General features: G+C 35.8%; 1 protein-coding gene across 3 annotated transcripts; it reads left to right on the top strand.

The window, feature by feature from the left end:
- The first annotated feature begins 410 nt into the window (after window positions 1–410).
- Window positions 411–19,716, top strand: LOC125681512 (tetraspanin-9-like). 3 transcript variants are annotated; one of them, XM_056156454.1, is made up of 10 exons: window positions 411–465; window positions 3,368–3,419; window positions 10,051–10,147; window positions 12,201–12,431; window positions 12,678–12,752; window positions 12,966–13,079; window positions 14,272–14,466; window positions 18,031–18,114; window positions 18,238–18,305; window positions 18,530–19,716. In XM_056156454.1, exons 3-9 carry the CDS (start codon window positions 10,082–10,084, stop codon window positions 18,298–18,300), a joined length of 828 nt encoding a protein of 275 aa, XP_056012429.1. In that variant the 5' UTR covers window positions 411–465; window positions 3,368–3,419; window positions 10,051–10,081; the 3' UTR covers window positions 18,301–18,305; window positions 18,530–19,716. The 3 variants fall into 3 exon arrangements, with proteins under 3 accessions (XP_056012429.1, XP_056012428.1, XP_048777618.2); XM_056156453.1 differs by lacking the exon at window positions 411–465 and adding an exon at window positions 1,363–1,422; XM_048921661.2 differs by lacking the exon at window positions 411–465 and adding an exon at window positions 3,010–3,143.
- Window positions 19,717–20,387: the final 671 nt, after the last annotated feature.

The raw sequence follows: 20,387 nt of genomic DNA, 5'->3' as shown, positions 1-20,387 counted from the left end.
GTAATAAATGATCATGAATTAAAGAATGTTTGGGCGAAGAAGATAGTGTAACAGTGTAAACCTTGCCGAACGCTGCACTGTCGTCCATGTAACATTTCTTAGGTTTTATTTTGAAAGACGTTAAGAATGATGTCACAATGATGTGACGTCACAAACGTTACTGAACTCCTCACCATCGGACTTTGGCATGACCATTGCACTTTGGCGTCCGTAACGTTAACAAACCATCGAACTTTGGCGCAGACCATCGCACTTTGGCGTGAACATCGCACTTTTAGAGTCTTACAGATAAACAAGGACTACGTATATATAAAGTTATGGCGAGGCGAGGGAATATATATATCATACATGTTACGCATTTTCTAATTTCCCGCCGCTTTTTTACATCCCTAACCAGTAGATATACATGTAGTAGTAGGTTGAAGTCCGGTGGTAATAAAGGATTTGATATGATCATATGCTATAGTAAGAAATGGGCTTAGTCGCTCGCTCTCTAATCACCCAACTCTCTCTCTCTCTCTCTCTCTCTCTCTCTCTCTCTCTGTGGAGACTGGGGTTTAATTCCAAGTAACATGAGACGTACTGAAGATTGTATTCTTGGTGTACAGACGTAGTGACGTCACAGATTAATACAGTGAAATCACTTTGCATAAATGATATGGGTTACATTTGTCTACAGTGTATAGAAGTTTCCCTCCCCAGGGTCTTTGAAATAACGAGACTCAATTCCATCATATGTTCAATATGTTGACGTTTTAGGTCCTAATACCAGCTAGAAGGTTATGTGTTTTAGAAATGCCAAAGCCATTTGTAAAATTGGACAGTCTTAATTCACGAAGAGACAAAATCAATTCACTAGGGGGAACCTTTTACATTTTGTAGAATATCATCAGTCAGGAACAGCTAATAGTGCACAAGGGCTGCGCTGACATGAGACGGTGATATTCCACAAGTGGACTGACTGTCTGACCCAACTAAAGTCGAGGATCTATAATTGATCTTTGATACCTTCCAAGAGTAGCCTGTGACTGGCATTTCGTCAGACTGGGGCCGTGATAAATTTTCTGGAACTCAACGTCTCAATTGAGAAAACATGCACATTCTCGTTTACTTTACATACATTTGACCTTAGATGAAACAGATACGTCTAAACACATACTTAAACATGGCTTAAAATGAATACATACTACCAATCTCCATCGTTGCGAGAGTGAAATAAAATATGTAATATGCATGACTATTGACCAAATCATCCATAAAAAATAAATCTAGTCACGAAATGGCAACAAAATATTAATGTAAAGTGTATGATACTGAAACGAAAGTTGTATGGAAGTAAGGAAACATTTTGATTGAAGCTTGAGAGGAAGCGGAACCGTGTAGTTACAAGTGGATTATGGGATACAAGCTTCGAAAATGCAGGTCAACTTGAAACAAATGTGCCATTTGATTATATAAAACACTTCACTTGATGATCCTACGTCCCTTCCGGAAAACGTGAGATAATTGCTATTTGAAGGACAAATTATACCGTTGAAAAAAAAAAACTTCCTCAAAATTACCCATTTTGTATTTTCCAGAACCCAGCTTTCCTATCCATCTATTTTAAAAAATCCAGCATTGTCACCTGTCTTAAACATCCAGGAATAAGTTTTGTTTAAACATTGACACTGCTTGCGTGCCTGTAATTACGTTACATGCAGTGTAATCCTGGTTATAAATGCTTCGTAGTAAGCATGGATTTTAAAATTCTTACTAACGAAATAATAAATTCTTTGAAATCAAAGTCTATAAACATTGAATTGCAGATTTGCTTAAGCATTGTAACATTATGTTGATTGTAAAGGAATAAAGTACGTTTTTTATCATTACCAGCCCTGAGAATTGAGAAATTTTTAAAAGCACGTTTTTATAATTAACAGCCGTGAAAATTGAGATGTTTTCAAATATCAAACTGGACAAATCAAAACAAAATACCTGGAACACTGTACCAAACCTAATGATAGTCTTTTTTTATCTAGTCAAAGAAGCATAGATGGGTCTGAAATGAGTGTCACATAGGCTTTGATATTAAAACCCACATTCTGTATACTGATTATTAACGCATGCGCCAAAATCATACTGAGATGCTTCTTAATATTGCGTGATTTGAAAATCTATATTTAAGAATAAATACATGTATCTTCAGAGGAGCTGACTTCCTTAGTTTTCTAAAAACAAATGGGTGAATTTCTATCAATCAAATGTCCCTAGTCCTCTAAATATGTGATTACATTTGTAGCTCCGTGCTCGGCTTAGCTGAATGATCTGTATATTGCGAGTTAGAGTCCCGTAGTGGGTTTGATGTAACCAATGGTCATTAATGTTGTATGCATGTTCAACAAAAACAACTTTATTTCGCCATACTCCTCATTGAAAAGACAATCGGCATTGATTGATGGTAATACAGCAAGCATATTCGACAGAACCATCTGATTTTTTGTAGACTGATCATACACTGATCGATGTGAATAAGTCGGTAAAGGTAAATGCTCTCTCTATCTCCTAATATATATATATATATATATATATATATATATATATACATATACACAAGTAACAGTAGTATAATAAAGAAAAATTAGAACGTCGAAAATAAAAATATATACAACACTTATGATATCACATATATATTCACAAAGTAGTATGAATAGAATAGAATAGAATATGATTTATTTCCAAATTAGGGCCCTCTCGGGCATACAGCATACATGATTATTAACATTTCAATGTGATGACGATAAAAAGAAGAAAAAACCCCAGAGAAAATAAACTTATATCTATCTATCTGTCTATTTATCTATCTATCTATATATCTATCTATCTATATATAAACAAGGCCAAATGCAAGAATTAAGAATTATACAACAGCTAGGTCGTCCCGAAAATTTGACAATCTAATAATATTATTGTCTTGTACTTCAAAGTAATGAATTCTTTTCATGCAAACTCATGCATAACGAACAATCTCATGTGTATATACATTGTACATATCATCAGACCAGTGCATGCGAGCATTCATAGAATGGTGTTACCCAGAAAAAGAATAAAATGGAGATAGACAGTCTGAGACACTGTATTCCAAAAGCATTGTGATTGTTAAGGTAACGTGGGAAAAATCATCAGATATAGATTCTGTCCACCCCTTTTGACAGAATAAGTATGCATTAAATACATACATCATGAGTTGTCGAATGGCGCTGTGGTCTATATACAGCGCTGCTCTTCTCGGGAACGGTCGATACACAATCCCACAGGCGCCTCATTTGTTACACATGCATGGATGTTTATACTGAGTAGTAAGTGATACATCTTTACATTGTTACAGGTGGTGGAAGTTGTGACGTGAGGACGCATTTCTGAACTTCCCTGATAACAAGGTGAGTATTTTTCATTTTTCATCAGGAATATTCTTAATGACCGATATTGATGATGGCCATCGTCACGTTGTTTGTAGATTATAATGTCTCATTCTGCGCAGTATTCCTTATTCATACACCAAAGTCAATGATAGATTAGAAATACAGTGATAAAATATAAGATACAGTAAATGTTGGTTGATAGAAAATGGTGCATTTTAGTTATTATATTAATACAGCTGTGTGCGAGATCTGACCACTAATTCGGTTCAGTGAGACGGAGAAGTTGTAATTGCATGTGTAATGCCCCACCCAAAGATGCCAGTGAACTATAAAATGACCATATTGTGTATATAAACATGACAGATCGATCGAAGACTGACCAATCAAGCCCCGGGCCTAAAACAATAATATTCCTACTGTCCGCCGCCCAAACTGTCATCAGCATAACATAAATACCACAGCCGTACGCGCCTCTCTCACACATGTTTTAATAATATATATATATATATATATATATATATATATATATATATATATATATATATCTTAAAAGGTATTAATCATAAATCAGTATACGGCATCTAGGCTCTGTCGCAAGCATTGATTTCTGTAGAAACGGATAATCGGGAAATATGTCAAGGATTTCTAGGCCAATCTCCATAACGAGTCTTTTGTTTATCTTTCATGAAACCGATATAACTCACGTGCACGTAATTCCAAACTGACACTGAAAACATTCCAATAAAAGTCCTGCAGGATATTAGATAAATTCTGAAGGTGATGAATTTAAAATTCATGATCATTTCTACTTCTCAGTTACTTTTAACCCTGTTTGACTCTAATATCAATTGCACGGCTGTTTGAAGTCACCTGTGGGATATCAAATTAAAGTTATCTAGAGTGGTTTTTGTTTTTATTGTTTTTTGTCACTCCACTGTGTACGAAAATGGACATATTTCAAGTAACTATGATCCTTGCATAGATGGGATTTTAAAAACATTCTATAAAATATTTTGTTTTGTTTTTGAAATCCAGTTCAATCTTTTGAGACATGGGTTATAAGTGTTAGGTAGGAGGATCATTGTCTTGTTAGATCTCTTGATTATTATTATTTTTTGATAGGTTTAATAATGTTCATCAAATCATTTAAGACGAAAAAAATATCTGTTGGCTCCCCTCTCTGTCAATTCTAGGAAAGGAATAAAACTGACCATTCATATTCTGGTGGTTAGAATTAATCAATATTTAGAATCGGGAATAACACATTATGAGTTGATATGTTTTTAACACTACTAGGAGTGTTATTTGTGACACTGTTATGGATATTGCTTTTAACACTATTATGGGGTATTGCTTTTAATCTTGCTATGGGTATTCTTTTAGATACTGATACGGGTATTCTTTTTGACACTGCTATAGGTATTGTTTAATACTGCTATAAGTATTGTTTTTGACACTGCTATGGGTATTGTTTTAGTACTGCTATGGGTATTGTTTTTGACACTGCTATAGGTATTGTTTTAGTACTGCTATGGGTATTGTTTTTGACACTGCTATGGGTATTGTTTTAATACTGCTATGGGTATTGTTTTTGACACTGCTATGGGTATTGTTTTAGTACTGCTATGGGTATTGTTTTTGACACTGCTATAGGTATTGTTTTAGTACTGCTATGGGTATTGTTTTTGACACTGCTATGGGTATTGTTTTAGTACTGCTATGGGTATTGTTTTTGACACTGCTATAGGTATTGTTTTAGTACTGCTATTGGTATTGTTTTTGACACTGCTATGGGTATTGTTTTAGTACTGCTATGGGTATTGTTTTTGACACTGCTATGGGTATTGTTTTAGTACTGCTATGGGTATTTTTAGTACTGCTATGGGTATTGTTTTTGACACTGCTATAGGTATTGTTTTAGTACTGCTATGGGTATTTTTAGTACTGCTATGGGTATTGTTTTTGACACTGCTATAGGTATTGTTTTAGTACTGCTATGGGTATTGTTTTTGACACTGCTATAGGTATTGTTTTAGTACTGCTATTGGTATTGTTTTTGACACTGCTATGGGTATTGTTTTAGTACTGCTATGGGTATTGTTTTTGACACTGCTATGGGTATTGTTTTAGTACTGCTATGGGTATTGTTTTTGACACTGCTATAGGTATTGTTTTAGTACTGCTATTGGTATTGTTTTTGACACTGCTATGGGTATTGTTTTAGTACTGCTATTGGTATTGTTTTTGACACTGCTATAGGTATTGTTTTAGTACTGCTATGGGTATTGTTTTGACACTGCTATGGGTATTGTTTTAATACTGCTATAGGTATTGTTTTTGACACTGCTATTGGTATTGTTTTTGACACTCCTATGGGTATTTTTAGTACTGCTATTGGTATTGTTTTTTACACTCCTATGGATATTTTTAGTACTGCTATGGGTATTGTTTTTGACACTCCTATGAGTATTTTTAATACTGCTATTGGTATTGTTTTTTACACTCCTATGGGTATTTTTAGTACTGCTTTGGGTATTGTTTTTGACACTCCTATGGGTATTTTTAATACTGCTATTGGTATTGTTTTTGACACTCCTATGGGTATTTTTAGTACTGCTTTGGGTATTGTTTTTGACACTCCTATGGGTATTTTTAGTACTGCTATGGGTATTGTGTTTGACACTCCTATGGGTATTTTTAGTACTGCTATGGGTATTGTTTTTGACACTCCTATGGGTATTTTTAGTACTGCTATTGGTATTGTTTTTGACACTCCTATGGGTATTTTTAGTACTACTATTGGTATTGTTTTTTACACTCCTATGGGTATTTTTAGTACTGCTATGGGTATTGTTTTTGCCACTGCTAGGGGTATTTGTAGTACTGCTATTACAGGTATACTCCTTTATACCATTGCTATTGTCATTGTTTTTGACACAATGATAGGATTTGTTTTTGACATTGGTATTTTCTTTTTGTCTTATCACGGCTACCTGTATATAAAGGTTTTATCAAGGTGTTCTTTTCCATTTAACAAAATATTCTTTGAATTACAAGCAGGCGATCTTGATTTTTTTTTTATCTGAACTGAAATGTGACAAATAATATAAATAGATATAATGGAAAGGACGACAGGGGTAGATTATAGCTACTCACAATTTCAGGATTCGCGTAATTTTGCAATCGATTAACGTTATGAAGCATTGAAGATGTTTGTTTAAGCTTCCTACACGTTTTTCCACATTGATTCTGACATAACTAACAATTCTGTAGTACTCCGAGAATCTTCTCATCATAGTCAGGCTGATGCATGGTTTTCCTTCTGCAGACACTGACCAAAGTGGCCTCATTACCTACGACATATCTTTATTCACATCACTGTTAAAATTGAAAATACAACCGTTGTTTTTCTTTATGCTTTTGACAATCTGCTTTTCTATTTCTATTTTATGTAAGAATTTACTCACACCCAGTGAGTAAAAACAAAAACTTGAAACAATGCATCTCTTTGGTTGGAAATGTTCGATATTCTGTAGAAAATTCAAAACACGGGTAAACATTCACGATATTTACACACGCCATCAGACGCATATTTATACACATCATTAAATGCACATTTACAATGTACATATATCATTACATGCATTTGTAATTTGTCATCGCATACACGTTTACGTATATTATCACATACATATTTTTATACATCACTACATACACATGTAACCACATACATATTTACACAAATTATCTCATACATATCTACACATGTCATGAAAAGGTTAAGATGACGAATAGTAATCAATCTCATAACTCCCACAAGGAATACAAAGTCAAGAGTTGGGCAAACACGGACCCCTGGATATACCAGAGGTGGGAACAGGTGCCTAAGAGGAGTAAGCATCCCCTGTCCTATATCTTGATCAGGTAAACGGAGTTATCCGTAGTCATTATCAGTGTGCAATAATTAGTGTGTGAAGAACGGCCTAACAACGTCAGACAGCATTTGACCCACTGATAGGTTGTATTGACAACCTAGATCGTTATAACGACCATATAATTTGCAAAATGCTGACTTTAAACAGACTGTTGAAATCCCTGTACCATTAACTTGTTTGTCAGCAGCCTGCCTCGATTTAAAAAGTATAACCATTCACAGAACAAGCTCTTGTGTATTGAATCATTTGAGAGATATAAACATCACATGCAGGTGATAATGGAATTATATGATTACTACATAGATATGGGGGAGTGGACGATGGATAAGCTGAAATCATCCCGTTTGTCATAAAATTGAGTTGTTAGGTTGCCATTAGCATTTATATGCAATAAAATATGTAAGCCCGAAATAGATGTGGAAGAATCTGTGGGGTCTTTTATTTCAAGTTCACTGGGATATATCGAATCGACATTTGAATGATAATGATTATTGTTAATATCGTCATCGGTATAGCTGATGGTCACAGATAGAATTTTTTTCTGCTCGTCACACGCATATTTACACGTGTTATATATATTTACATCACCATGAATACTTTTATAAATTCCACCACAAACACATTTACAAGTCATCACGTATATACATTTACACATGACATCTTGCACACATTTTCACATGTCATCAGACGCACATTTAAACATACATACTGTGCATATTGCATCCTGTACACATTTACACATATCACGTAATGCAATAATTCAATAAATGAAATGTTAATATAACGAACAGTGATCAATCTCATAACTCCTATAAGCAATACAATATAGATAGTTGGGCAAACACGGACCCTTGGACACACTAGAGGTGGGATCAGGTGCCTAGGAGGAGTAAGCATCCCCTGTCGACCGGTCACACCCGCCGTGAACCCTATATCCTGATCAGGTAAACGTAGTTATCCGTAGTCTAAATCAGTGTGCCAAGAACTGTCAAACAATCGGAATGAAATACGTCGGACATCATTTCACCCAATGATAGGTTATATTGGCAAAGTAGATTTTTATAACGACCATATAATTTGCGAAATGCTGACGACTTTAATCCAGATCGTTGAAACCCCTGTACCATCAATTTGTTTATCAGTTAGCTTGCCTCCATTTGAAAACTGATCATATGCTGAACAAGCTCTTGCGTATCGTATCACATAAGAATCATGGAACTTGATGAACACTATGAAAACTTTGAATTGCTATACTGGAACACGTAACAGTATAAAACTAAAGTTTACCATGACACGGAACTATATATGATTTATTATGATAAAAAAAAACAACTTAGAATTATTGTGTTTGGGGGGAGTTACTTTGTATTTTACCTATCGCATATGTTTTAGAGACGATCCACACGCAAACTATTTCACGTTTACAATAAACTGTCGTATGATATTTCTTCCACTTCGAGGTTTTGCGTGATGTTGTCAGATATGATGTCTCCAGCGATGGGCGTAACACGTTGTTTCTTGGATGACATGAGTTCAGCCCTCGTGTATAAATTATTTTTGTTTGATGGCATGACATGTGATAATCCTCAAAATACCTGGTGATGGTTGCATGTTGCCGAATTAAAACAATACCTCGTATGAAGACCTGAGTATAACGGCTTTACGCTGTGTAATAGTGTGCTTCCTTGTTTTACTTTGTGTGTATTTTTAGACGCAATAATCACGCAGGAATTGGATGCAAATTTTGAAGCTTAGATAATATCATCCCTTAAAATATTTATACATCCCCACGGCATACAACAAGGAAAGATTCACTGACACAATCCCACGACATACAACTAAGAAATAGACCATTTGGAAAAAGAAAAGAGCAAACATTGGTCAATCTCATAAAGAATGCAAAATTGAGAATAAACAAATACAGACTCGCTGGAAATGCCAGAGGTGCGATCAGGTGCTTTGGAGGATGCAATTCCACGTCATAGAACATAAAAGGGACATTTATGTGATATATACAAGTTTCTTCAATTCAGTATTTACAAAACAAAACGTGGTGCTGTCTTAATACTCATATCACAAAGTGAAGCAATGTAGAACATAGAACTTCAGGCCATCATTAAAAATATTTTTGTTTGATGTACTCCGACCCACATTTTCTAAGGTTGGTCGGTAGGTAGGTTGTTGTTTTTTTTTTGTTTTTTTTGTTTTTTTTTTTGGTTTTTTTGTTGTTTTCAACGTCATGAAAATTTTTAATATTTTCTTTTAAAATTAGGATAATTTTGTATTTTTCAAGGAAACCGAAAAAAAAAAATGAAATTTTAAATTGGCGGAAAAAAATTGATCGGGTATGAGCAAATTTGACGGGTCGGTCGGAGTACATCAAACAAATCAATTTTTATTTTTGGCCTCATATATAGAATATTAAATGTATTTTAATATGGGGATTCGTGTTAGAATAGGTCCTCAGTACCCCTTGCTTGTCGTAAGAGGCGACTAAATGGGGCGGTCCTTCGGATGAGACCCCAACACCGAGGTCCCGTGTCACAGCAGGTGTGGCACGATAAAGATCCCTCCCTGCTCAAAGGCCGTAAGAGCAGAGGCCTAAATTTTGCAACCCTTCACCAGCAGTGGCGGCGTCTCCACATGAGTGAAAAATTCTCGAGTGAGACGTGAAACAATATATAATCAATTAAGTTTACTTTCTTCTGCTCTAGATTTCAGGTCAACCGACTTTGACATTCCAAGATGGGTCTTGGTTGTGGAGGAACGATGGGGAAAATTTTCCTGATTGGCATCAACATAATATTTTTTGTAAGTATACACAATCTAGAATTTTCCCGATCTCTGTAAAGTAAAATAAAAAAAAAATGTTCCTGTTTCCTGTTCTGCTACAAAGCCATGTATTATTTAATATCCCCCAATTATAAGCAACTAAATTAGAAATAAATGATTGTTTTGAAAAAAGAAGAAAAATAACTAAACTTTGACACAAAAACCCACTAACATGATATCCGATTCAGTTGATAAGGATGTGTTCGGATTGTCTCAGTTGATAAGGATGTGTTCGGATTGTCTCAGTTGATAAGGATGTGTTCGGATTGTCTCAGTTGATAAGGATGTGTTCGGAATGTCTCAGTTGATAAGGATGTGTTCGGAATGTCTCAGTTGATAAGGATGTGTTCGGATTGTCTCAGTTGATAAGGATGTGTTCGGATTGTCTCAGTTGATAAGGATGTGTTCGGATTATCTCAGTTGATAAGGATGTGTTCGGAATGTCTCAGTTGATAAGGATGTGTTCGGAATGTCCCTCTATAGTATTTTCCTCACTGAACGCAGTGTTCGTTTTATATTGAATGTCTCTAGACCTGATAGAAACAAATTATTCAAAACAATTATGACCTTCATCAATATAACTTAATACCGTTGTTTCATTTAGACGAATTTACAATCATTCTACTAGAAGATAATATTGAATTATTGATGTTCTGTTGGTGAATGTTGGCACGAGATGAATGTAAGAAGTTTGGAAGCCCATATCTATAGGAAAAGTATTTACTACCATACCTTCAAAACTCCATTTATGTATAGCTAAACACATTTCAGATGTTTTATGTTGATAGTATAGTCGTTTTCTCACAAAAGTTAGAAAACAAAGCAATTTAAAGTGGTACTGTTTTGAATGCGTTCAATACCACATTTCTGCACATTTTCAACCACTACACAATTGTATCCATCAATATTAAGGAGGTATTTCAAGTTATAAAGATAGTCTTTCCTAGTCCTTAACAGAGTCAAATGTAACGAGATAATAGATGAAACATAGACAGCTGATACCAGAAGTTACTAAGCTATATTGGTCCGCCATCTTTGTTTACAATTACTGTCGAGCAACTTTAATTTGTACCCAGAACTTCTCGGTACCACTTCTATTATTTTACAATTACTTGGCGTCCAACAATGGCCTGATATTACATGCAAGAATTCTCTAAGATGAAAACGAAAAGTGACCAATCTCTTAAATTCTATCAAGAATACAAAATGGAGAACAGGGCAGACATGGACCCCCTGGAAACACCAGAGGTAGGATGTATTGCCCAGAAGTAAGTACCCCTGCTGAGCGGTCACACCCGTCACAAGCCCGGTCTCTGTCGGGTAAACCGAGTAATCTGTAGTCAAAATCAGACTGTAAAGAGAAGCATAAGAGTTGATATGAAGCACACCACACAACATTCGATGTAATGACGGGTTCTATTTGCAAATAAGATCATTATAATGACAGAATTTACGAAATGTTGACTTTAAATGAGATTGTTGAAAACCCTGTAGCATCAATTTATGTGTCAGTGACGACTCTGTTTCAATTTGATTATACGCAGAACACCCTCTCGCATATCAAATCATTTGGGAAACATGAACACCATACACAAATGCAAATGGAATATTGCCTAACATTTATCACTAATAATTAGTCATACATTCGATTTTGTTATCATTTACATTCCGATTTGTGACATATGTATATATGTTTCATATTTTGATAGTTTGATCAATGTATCATTACATTAAACATATTTAATCTTGTTTATCTCTTAGATGGTATTAAAGGCCCTTGTTATCAGTTGTAATTGTAATATGCAATAAAATCCTCAGCTAATAATTAACATATCTGTCGATATAGTAAGCATTGTTAAACATGAAAGAGGAAGACAAGAGAGAACATATAATTTACTACACGTTGTCACAATATGATAAAAAAGACCAATATTGCTATTTTAGTACAATGTTTTGAGAATATGAATTACTAGTCTTTATTTTTGGGCGTATTTGAAAACCCCAGTGTTTGAAAAAAGATCAATCCTTTCAGGTGCTTGGTTTGGGATTGCTGATAGTAGGTGCTTTAATGAAAGCCAATGTGAAGATTATTAAGGAGGAACTCAAACCAGCTCTCAACTCGGTGACTGTCAGTTCGTATAAACTCGGAGACCTGACCGACAATCTCTCCATTGTTTTCATAGCCATTGGGGTGTTTATCTTCCTCGTCGCCGGTCTGGGTCTATTCGGTGCTTGCTGCCAAAACAGATGCATGCTGGTCACGGCAAGTACCAAAACTGTTACTTAAGCCTTGGAAAAAATTTGGAAACCAAGTATCCTATTTCAGAACATACATTTCAAAAGTTCATGCACCATATTTCATAAGCGAATGTAATTATCATAATAATTGATTGTTGTCTATGATCCAGATTGTTGTGCATATTCAGAAGTGATGAATATCGAATAAATTGATTATGTCCATGTATTTACAGGATGCCATGCCAATTACATGTAAACCTTATAATTTCAGTACGCCATATTGGTACTGATATTGCTGATCATTAAAATAGTTGCAATAGCTCTGTGGTTCACGATGAAAGGAGAGGTATTTGATTTTATTTAATTACGGACGTAATAAAGTCCAATGAATGACAAATTCTTTCTTTGACAACACGTCATGTATGGACGTAAATGCTGTGATAACTTTAAAATAAGATGATGAATTTGTGCAATAGTAGGTCTTTGTTGAAACAAAATAAATAATGTTGTTAGTGGTCATCATACTGGGCCTAACGAGGGTTTGTTGTTTGTTTACTAGGTAGAGGACAAGGTGCGAGAGGAAATGCTGAAGTCCCTAAATGGCCACTATACAAGCAACATGCTAGACAGCGATAATGAAATCTCTAATTCGTGGAACTACATGTTTCTGACGGTAAATATCGTACAAATTATGATAAAAGCAGTACATATCGTGTATAGATTCATAAAAGCAATACGTATCGCTTACATTGCATACTTTATTAGAAACGATAACGTCAAGCTACAATTATGAATACGGTGTTTGAAATCAAACCTTGGCTCAAGATGTTTTTATACATTCATCTAACCATGCACCCATCTACTCATCCATCAATCCATCCATCGTTCTATCCATCCTTTCACTTCTCCATTCATCTATCAATCTACTCGTCCATCTAATCATCCATTTATCCACCCATTCATTTATGTATACATCCATTTACTTATCTATTTATACACCCACCCATCCACTCGTCCATTTATCTTTCCATCCATTCATTCGCCCACAAATTTCTCTCCATATAAAACTTATACGGTATCAATTTTTATGCAGCAGATGCGCATTTCGACAAATAATATTTCTTCAGTGATGCTCAAGCCGAAATTTTGGAAATCCGAAGTAACAATAAACTTGTAAGAGCTAAAAGGAAAAACAGAGTACCAACGACTGGAACCAAATTCGTCTAAGGATCAGAGCTATGCATGAGAGACCTTCCACTTTTCTATCTATCTATCTACAAAATGTATCTATCTATCTACTTCATTTAAACGTCCATCCACCCATCCATTTATCTCTCAATCCCTCCACTCATTCATCTATATATCTCTATCGATCCGTCCACTCGTCCACTTCTCCATCCACTCCTCCTTTACATCTCCATTCATTTACTAGTTTACATATGTATGTCCATCCTTCCATTTATCTATCCATCCAACCCTTCGTCCACCTACCTATGCAAGGTGACGATAACGAACAGTGATCAATCCCATAACTCCTACAAGCAATACAAAATAGATAGTTGGGCAAACACGGACCCATGGACACACCAGAGGTGGGATCACGTGCCCATTTCAAATCGTCCATCTATCTCTCCACCCTTCCAATCGTCCATTCATCTAACTATTCATTCTATTTACTCATTTGTTTATCCATTCATCCATTTATCCCACCATCCATTCACTCATCAATGTATATCTCTCCATTCTTCCATTATTTTATTTATCCATCCATACATTCACTCATCAATGTATATCTCTCCATTCTTCCATTATTTCATTTATCCATCCATACATTCATGCATATTGAATTGTATGAATACTTGCAGTTGGATTGTTGCGCAGTCAATCCTGTGACAGGGGTTGCTAACGACTTCAAACAAACCCCATGGTGCACGACAGCTGGTACCTGTCAACAATCGAACGCCGACCTTCCTGGGACGTGCTGCACGGGTGTAGATGCTAACACCTACCGCACCGCTCCCTCCGACTGTACTTCAGCCATTAGCGGCTACAATACAATGGTATGTCCATTTGTTTTATTCATCTTTCAAAATTTTAGCTCACCTGAGTGAAAGCTCAAGTGAGCTTTTCTGATCGCCTGTTGTCCCTCGTCTGTTCGTCTGCCTGTCTCTCTGACTGTCTTTAAACTTTTTACATTTTCGACTTCTTCTCCAGAACCACTGAGCCAACTATAACCAAACTTTGCCAAAAGCATCCTTGGGTAAAGAGCTTTCAAGTTTGTTCAAATGAAGGGCCATGTTCCCTTCAAAGGGGAGATAATCACGAAAATTCAAAAATAGGGTGGGGTCATTTAAAAATCTTTTCAAGAACCACTGGGCCAGAAGAGCTGAAATTTACATGAAAGCTTCCTGATATAGTGCATATTCAACTATGTTAAAATCATGACCCCCCCCCCCCCCCGAGTAGGATGGGGCTTCAAGGGGGATCAAAGTTTTACATACAAATAGATAGGAAAATCTTTTAAAATCTTCTTCTCAAGATTCAATAAGCCAAAAAAAAGCTGATATTTACATGAAAGCTTTCTGACATAGTGAAGATTCAAATTTGTAAAAGGGGCCACAATAGGGGATCAACATTTTACATACAAATATATAGAGAAAACGTTTAAAAACTTCTAACATGAAAACGTCCTGACATAGTGCAAATTCAAGTTTGTTAAACTCATGGCCCCCGGGGTACGTAGAGGCGACAATAGGGGATCAAAGTTTTGCATACAAATATAATGGGGAAACCTTTAACAATGTTCTTTTCAAGAACCACTAAGCCAGAAAAGCTGATATTTACTTGAAAGCTTCCTGCCATAGTACAGATTCAAGTTTGTTGAATTCATCACTCCTGGGGCTAGGATGGGACCACAATAGGGGATCAACGTTTTACTTACAAATATATAGAGAAAACGTTTAAAAACTTCTAACATGAAAACGTCCTGACATAGTGCAAATTCAAGTTTGTTAAATTCATGGCTCCCGGGGTACGTAGAGGCGACAATAGGGGATCAAAGTTTTGCATACAAATATATAGGGGAAACCTTTAACAATGTTCTTTTCAAGAACCACTAAGCCAGAAAAGCTGATATTTACTTGAAAGCTTCCTGCCATAGTACAGATTCAAGTTTGTTGAATTCATCACCCCTGGGGCTAGGATGGGACCACAATAGGGGATCAAAGTTTTACATACAAATACCTAGGGAAAAACTTTAAAAATCTTCTCAAATACTACTGGACCAAGAAAGCTGAGAGCTTCCTGATATAGTGCAGATTCAAGTTTATTAGACTCATGCCCCCGATGGTAGGTTGAGGGAGAAAAGGGGATCAAAGTTTTACATACATATATATAGGGAAAATCTTTAAAAATCTTCTTCTCAAGAATCACTGAGCCAGAAAAGCTGAGATTTACATGACAGCTTCCTGACATAGTACCGAATCAAGTTTATTAAAATCATGACCCCTGGGGCTAGGATGGGGCCATAATAGGGGATCAAAGTTTTACATAACTAATAAATAGAAAATCTTTCTTCTTACGATACACTGGGCCAACAAGTTTACATTTGCACGAAAGCTTCCAGACATAGTGCAGATTCCAGTTTGTAAACATCATGGTCCCCAGGGGTAAGATGGGGCCAAAGTAGGGGGTCAACATTTTACATACAAATATATATGGAAAATTATTAAAAATCTTCTGAAAAATCACTGGGCAAGAGAAGTTTATGTTTACATGAAAGCTTCCTGACATAGTGCATATTCCATTATCACCTGCATATGGTGTTTATATATCTCAACTGATTCGATATGCAAGAGCTTGTTCTGGGTATAGTATAGTCAGTTTTTAAATCGAGGTAAGCTACTGACAAACAAGTTGATGGTACAGGGATTTCAACAGTCTCGATTGAAGTCAGCATTTCGCAAATTCTATGGTCGTTATAACGATCTAGTTCGTCAATACAACCACACATTGGGTCAAATGCTGTCTGACGTGTTTCATACCGATTGTTAAGCCGTTCTTGGCACACTGATTTTGACTGCGGATAATTCCGTTTACCTGATCAGGATATAGGGCTCACGGCGGGTGTGACCGGTCAACAGGGGATGCTTACTCCTCCTAGGCACCTGATCCCACCTCTGGTGTGTCCAGGGGTCCGTGTTTGCCCAACTATCTATTTTGTATTGCTTATAGGAGTTATGAGATTGATCACTGTTCGTTATCTTCACCTTGCATAGTGCAGATTCAAGTTTGTGAAAATCAAGGTACACGTGAGTAGGTTGGGGCCACAATAGGGATCAAAGTTTTACATGCGAATAAATAGGAACAATCTTTAGATATGAGCCAAGATGACTCTAAAACAAAAACACACATCTTTGCGTTGCACACTATTACATGAAAGGTGAAGATAATGAACAGTGATAAGTCTCATAACTCCTATAAGCAATACAATATAGATAGTTTGGCAAACACGGAGCCCTGGACACACCAGAGGTGGGTGCCTAGGAGGAGTAAGCATCCCCTGTCGACCGGTCACACCCGTCGTGAGCCCTATATCATAACGAAACAAATAGTTCACGACATCAAAGAATATTTCAATCTGTCGTGGGAAAATGTAAAACATGTTCAAGAAATATAGCATTATTCGCTACTGTTGTGTGATAAGAAGATTTGTTCTTTATTATTGCAAATAAAACTTTATGAAAGTACTGAAAAAGTTAGACTGGACAAGGATTGCTGTTACTAAGATTGATATAGGAATTATTGTCAATGATAAACAGTGTAGGACAACAAAGCGAGACACGTGTTACTCGTAAAAATCACCACGTCACACTTATGTACTTCTGGCTGTGTACACATGTATATGTTCATTGACTGTAGGTTTTAATATTGCATTCGGCTTAAGGTTTCAGTGTATGATGTCATCAATATTGATTTTAATTATATGCAGTGACCTTGAAATCGACCTTGAAATTGTGGACAATCAGTTAAACTTAGAAATTAAAATGGTAAACAACAGTTTTGCAGAGCTTCAGGTTGAAAATTGTTTGCTGATATTTTGTGAGAGGCCAACAGTGGACACATAGATCTAGGAATGCTGCTGTGGAAGGCTTTACTTACTTTTTTAACGAACCTTAACCTCTGATTGATGTTCGACATTTTCCGTGAATTTACTATGCCTTCCCCAGCAATAAAAGTAAATCATAGAACACCTGCCAATCTGGGGACATCATGCACTTATACAAACACAGTGTATGGCAGGAACTTAGATACGATCACTACACACTGAAAAGGAAAATCCCACTTGAGGTGTTTTGTCATTAGCTTCGACTAATTACATGGTGAACGCTTACACTTATATAGCTTTAAATAGAAGAAAATTCTTAGTATCGGGTGTGAAACTGGGCCCGGAGCATGTAATACGAATAGACAAATAAACTTATAAAAACGTATCTTCACGATCCGTGGCAGGGTGTTACGAAAGATTTATTTGTGTTGTTTTGTTTCTAGTATAATATAAGCTCGAATTATACACTGTATCAATATGATTTCTTTGTTGAACAAAAAACTCCGTTAATTTGTAGGGATGTTACGATGCTCTGAAGGACGAGATAAACTCGTATTCCACTCCGATTATTGGTGTTGGGGTTACGATTCTTATCATTGAGGTGAGTGCTTTCATTGCCGATATATTTACCATAGCATACTACAACTTTGTTAGATGAAAGGATATTTGACATCAGCATTCATCCTGGTGATTTTTAACTGTCTACATATGGATTATTTTTCAGCTCCTTGCTGTAATATTTGCGTTCGTAATTTGCAAGCAGAGTGGACAGGACGAGGTTGTATAAGAAAGGTAACATACAATGAATGAACAGCGGTGCGGGAAATTTATATCCTTTATCGAAAAATATACGATATGCAAACACTACTCCCACTGATGGAAGTGTATTAACGTATGAAATAGAAATAACGTTTCGTTTTCTAGAATAAAAATCTGATCAATAAATGTTAATTATTCTAGACTGTAAAAGAACTGGAATACCCTTCTACTATACACAACAGGTTTTTTTTTTCCAGATTTACTGTTGATGTAAGGGAAACAACTTCAGCAGACTATGTGATGCTACCAAGGCTTGGCTTTGTGTTCACATTAATCAAATTATCATGTACATGTATCAGGATTGACGATAGTGCATACTGAAATTAAATTTATGTAAACATCTTGAGGGAAATAGAAACAGGATGTTTACAAAACATTACACAAAGTATAATTGATAGAGGTTTCGTAATCTTGGAAGATCTGAAATTTATTTCCGAGATCGTGCATGCTTTATGTGATTATTTCATAAATGACTTATCTACAGTGTATAGTATAACAATGATCACGTGTGAACAATGTACAGTATAAATGTACATAAATGACGTGCGTATCGATATAACACTAAACATATGTGAACAGTTTACAGTATGTATACAATATACATGTACTGCATAATTCAATCGCATCAATATAGGGTAAAGAAAACCGGAAATACATTGTATTCATAGTCTCATTTTTTTATTTACGAATTGAACTTTTATTCCGAAAGAAAATTTTTATTCATCGCCCAATCAATAGTATCGTGTTCCGGATTTAGATGTTCATTATTTTTAAGATTGCACATTAGATACCAAGAATCACCGTACAATTGTTATGGAACACAAAAAAAATACCTGAAATACGTGTCTTGGGGTACAAATATTGAGGATACACTGGATAAACCAGAAACAGTAAAACCGAGCAGATACAGAACATTGAATTGAAGGAACACTATTCCAGTGTATCGTTTGACCATTATGTTTTATTGACTTCTGATTACTTTATACCCACAACTCTTGTATATATGTAGATTCTTTATATTTTGATTTTGTGGTGGTATTTATCGCGATTAGAGTACTATTCTTCAGTTTATCACGAGCTGGACTGCTGAATACTGTATATCGGATCATTTTAGTGTGTTGGAAATTTGGGCTTTTTTACGCATGAGAACATTTCGTCAATAATAACGCCAAAATTTCTATTCATATTGATCATACACTTATTGAATATAATTACGCCAATGTTTGAAGTATTCTGCCAAATATTCCAGCAAAAATTACCCGATATAGGATCTATTTTATTACTGTGTGTAACTTTGTCAGTGCCGTCTAAACATTTGCTTTTTCTTTATCAGTGTTTTAAATGTTTATACCATACTTTTGATAATAAAAGCCACGAGCCATTGGTTCCTTAGTTATTTCTGTCACAGTCAACTAATGCCTCGAATACTTACAAAGATGAGTCTTATGAATATGCAAAACGTTCGGAGATTTTAGATCAACAGGTCTCTAGGAAAAATTATTATGCGTAATGGAATATTTAGGTCACCGGAGTAACTCACCGGAGTAACTTAGGTGACCTGTTGGTATCTAATTTTGTCCAATGTCGTCTGTGGTGCATACATTTTTTTTTTTTTTTACATTTTCAACTTCACCAGAAGCACAGGACCAACATGAACCAGACGTGCCACAAGGTACCCATCGGTGAGAAGGATTAAAGGGTTTTTCAAATGGAGGGGAGATAATTAGGAAAGGGCAATAATGTGGTGCGTTCATTTCAAAATCTTCTCAATAACCACCGGACCAGAAAAGGAAACAGTTTAGTTTATAAGAAGGCTTCCTGATGTAGTGTAGATTCAAGTTTATGTAAAGTTGAGGGTGAGTCTAAATACGAGTCGAGCTTTTACGCAAGAATGGACATGTAAAACTTATACGGTACAATTTTGATGTACCAGATGCGCATTTCGACAAATAATGTCTCCTCAGTGATGTTCAAGCTGAAATATTGGAAATCCAAAATAATAAACTTGTGAGAATGTAAAACTTATACGGTACCAAGTTTGATGCACCAGATGTG

The sequence above is a fragment of the Ostrea edulis genome, chromosome 2, assembly GCF_947568905.1.
Source record: "Ostrea edulis chromosome 2, xbOstEdul1.1, whole genome shotgun sequence".
In the NCBI taxonomy this organism is placed as follows: Eukaryota; Metazoa; Mollusca; class Bivalvia; order Ostreida; family Ostreidae; genus Ostrea; species Ostrea edulis.
Note: the sequence above shows the minus strand (reverse complement) of the source record. Positions and strands in the feature narration are given on the sequence as shown.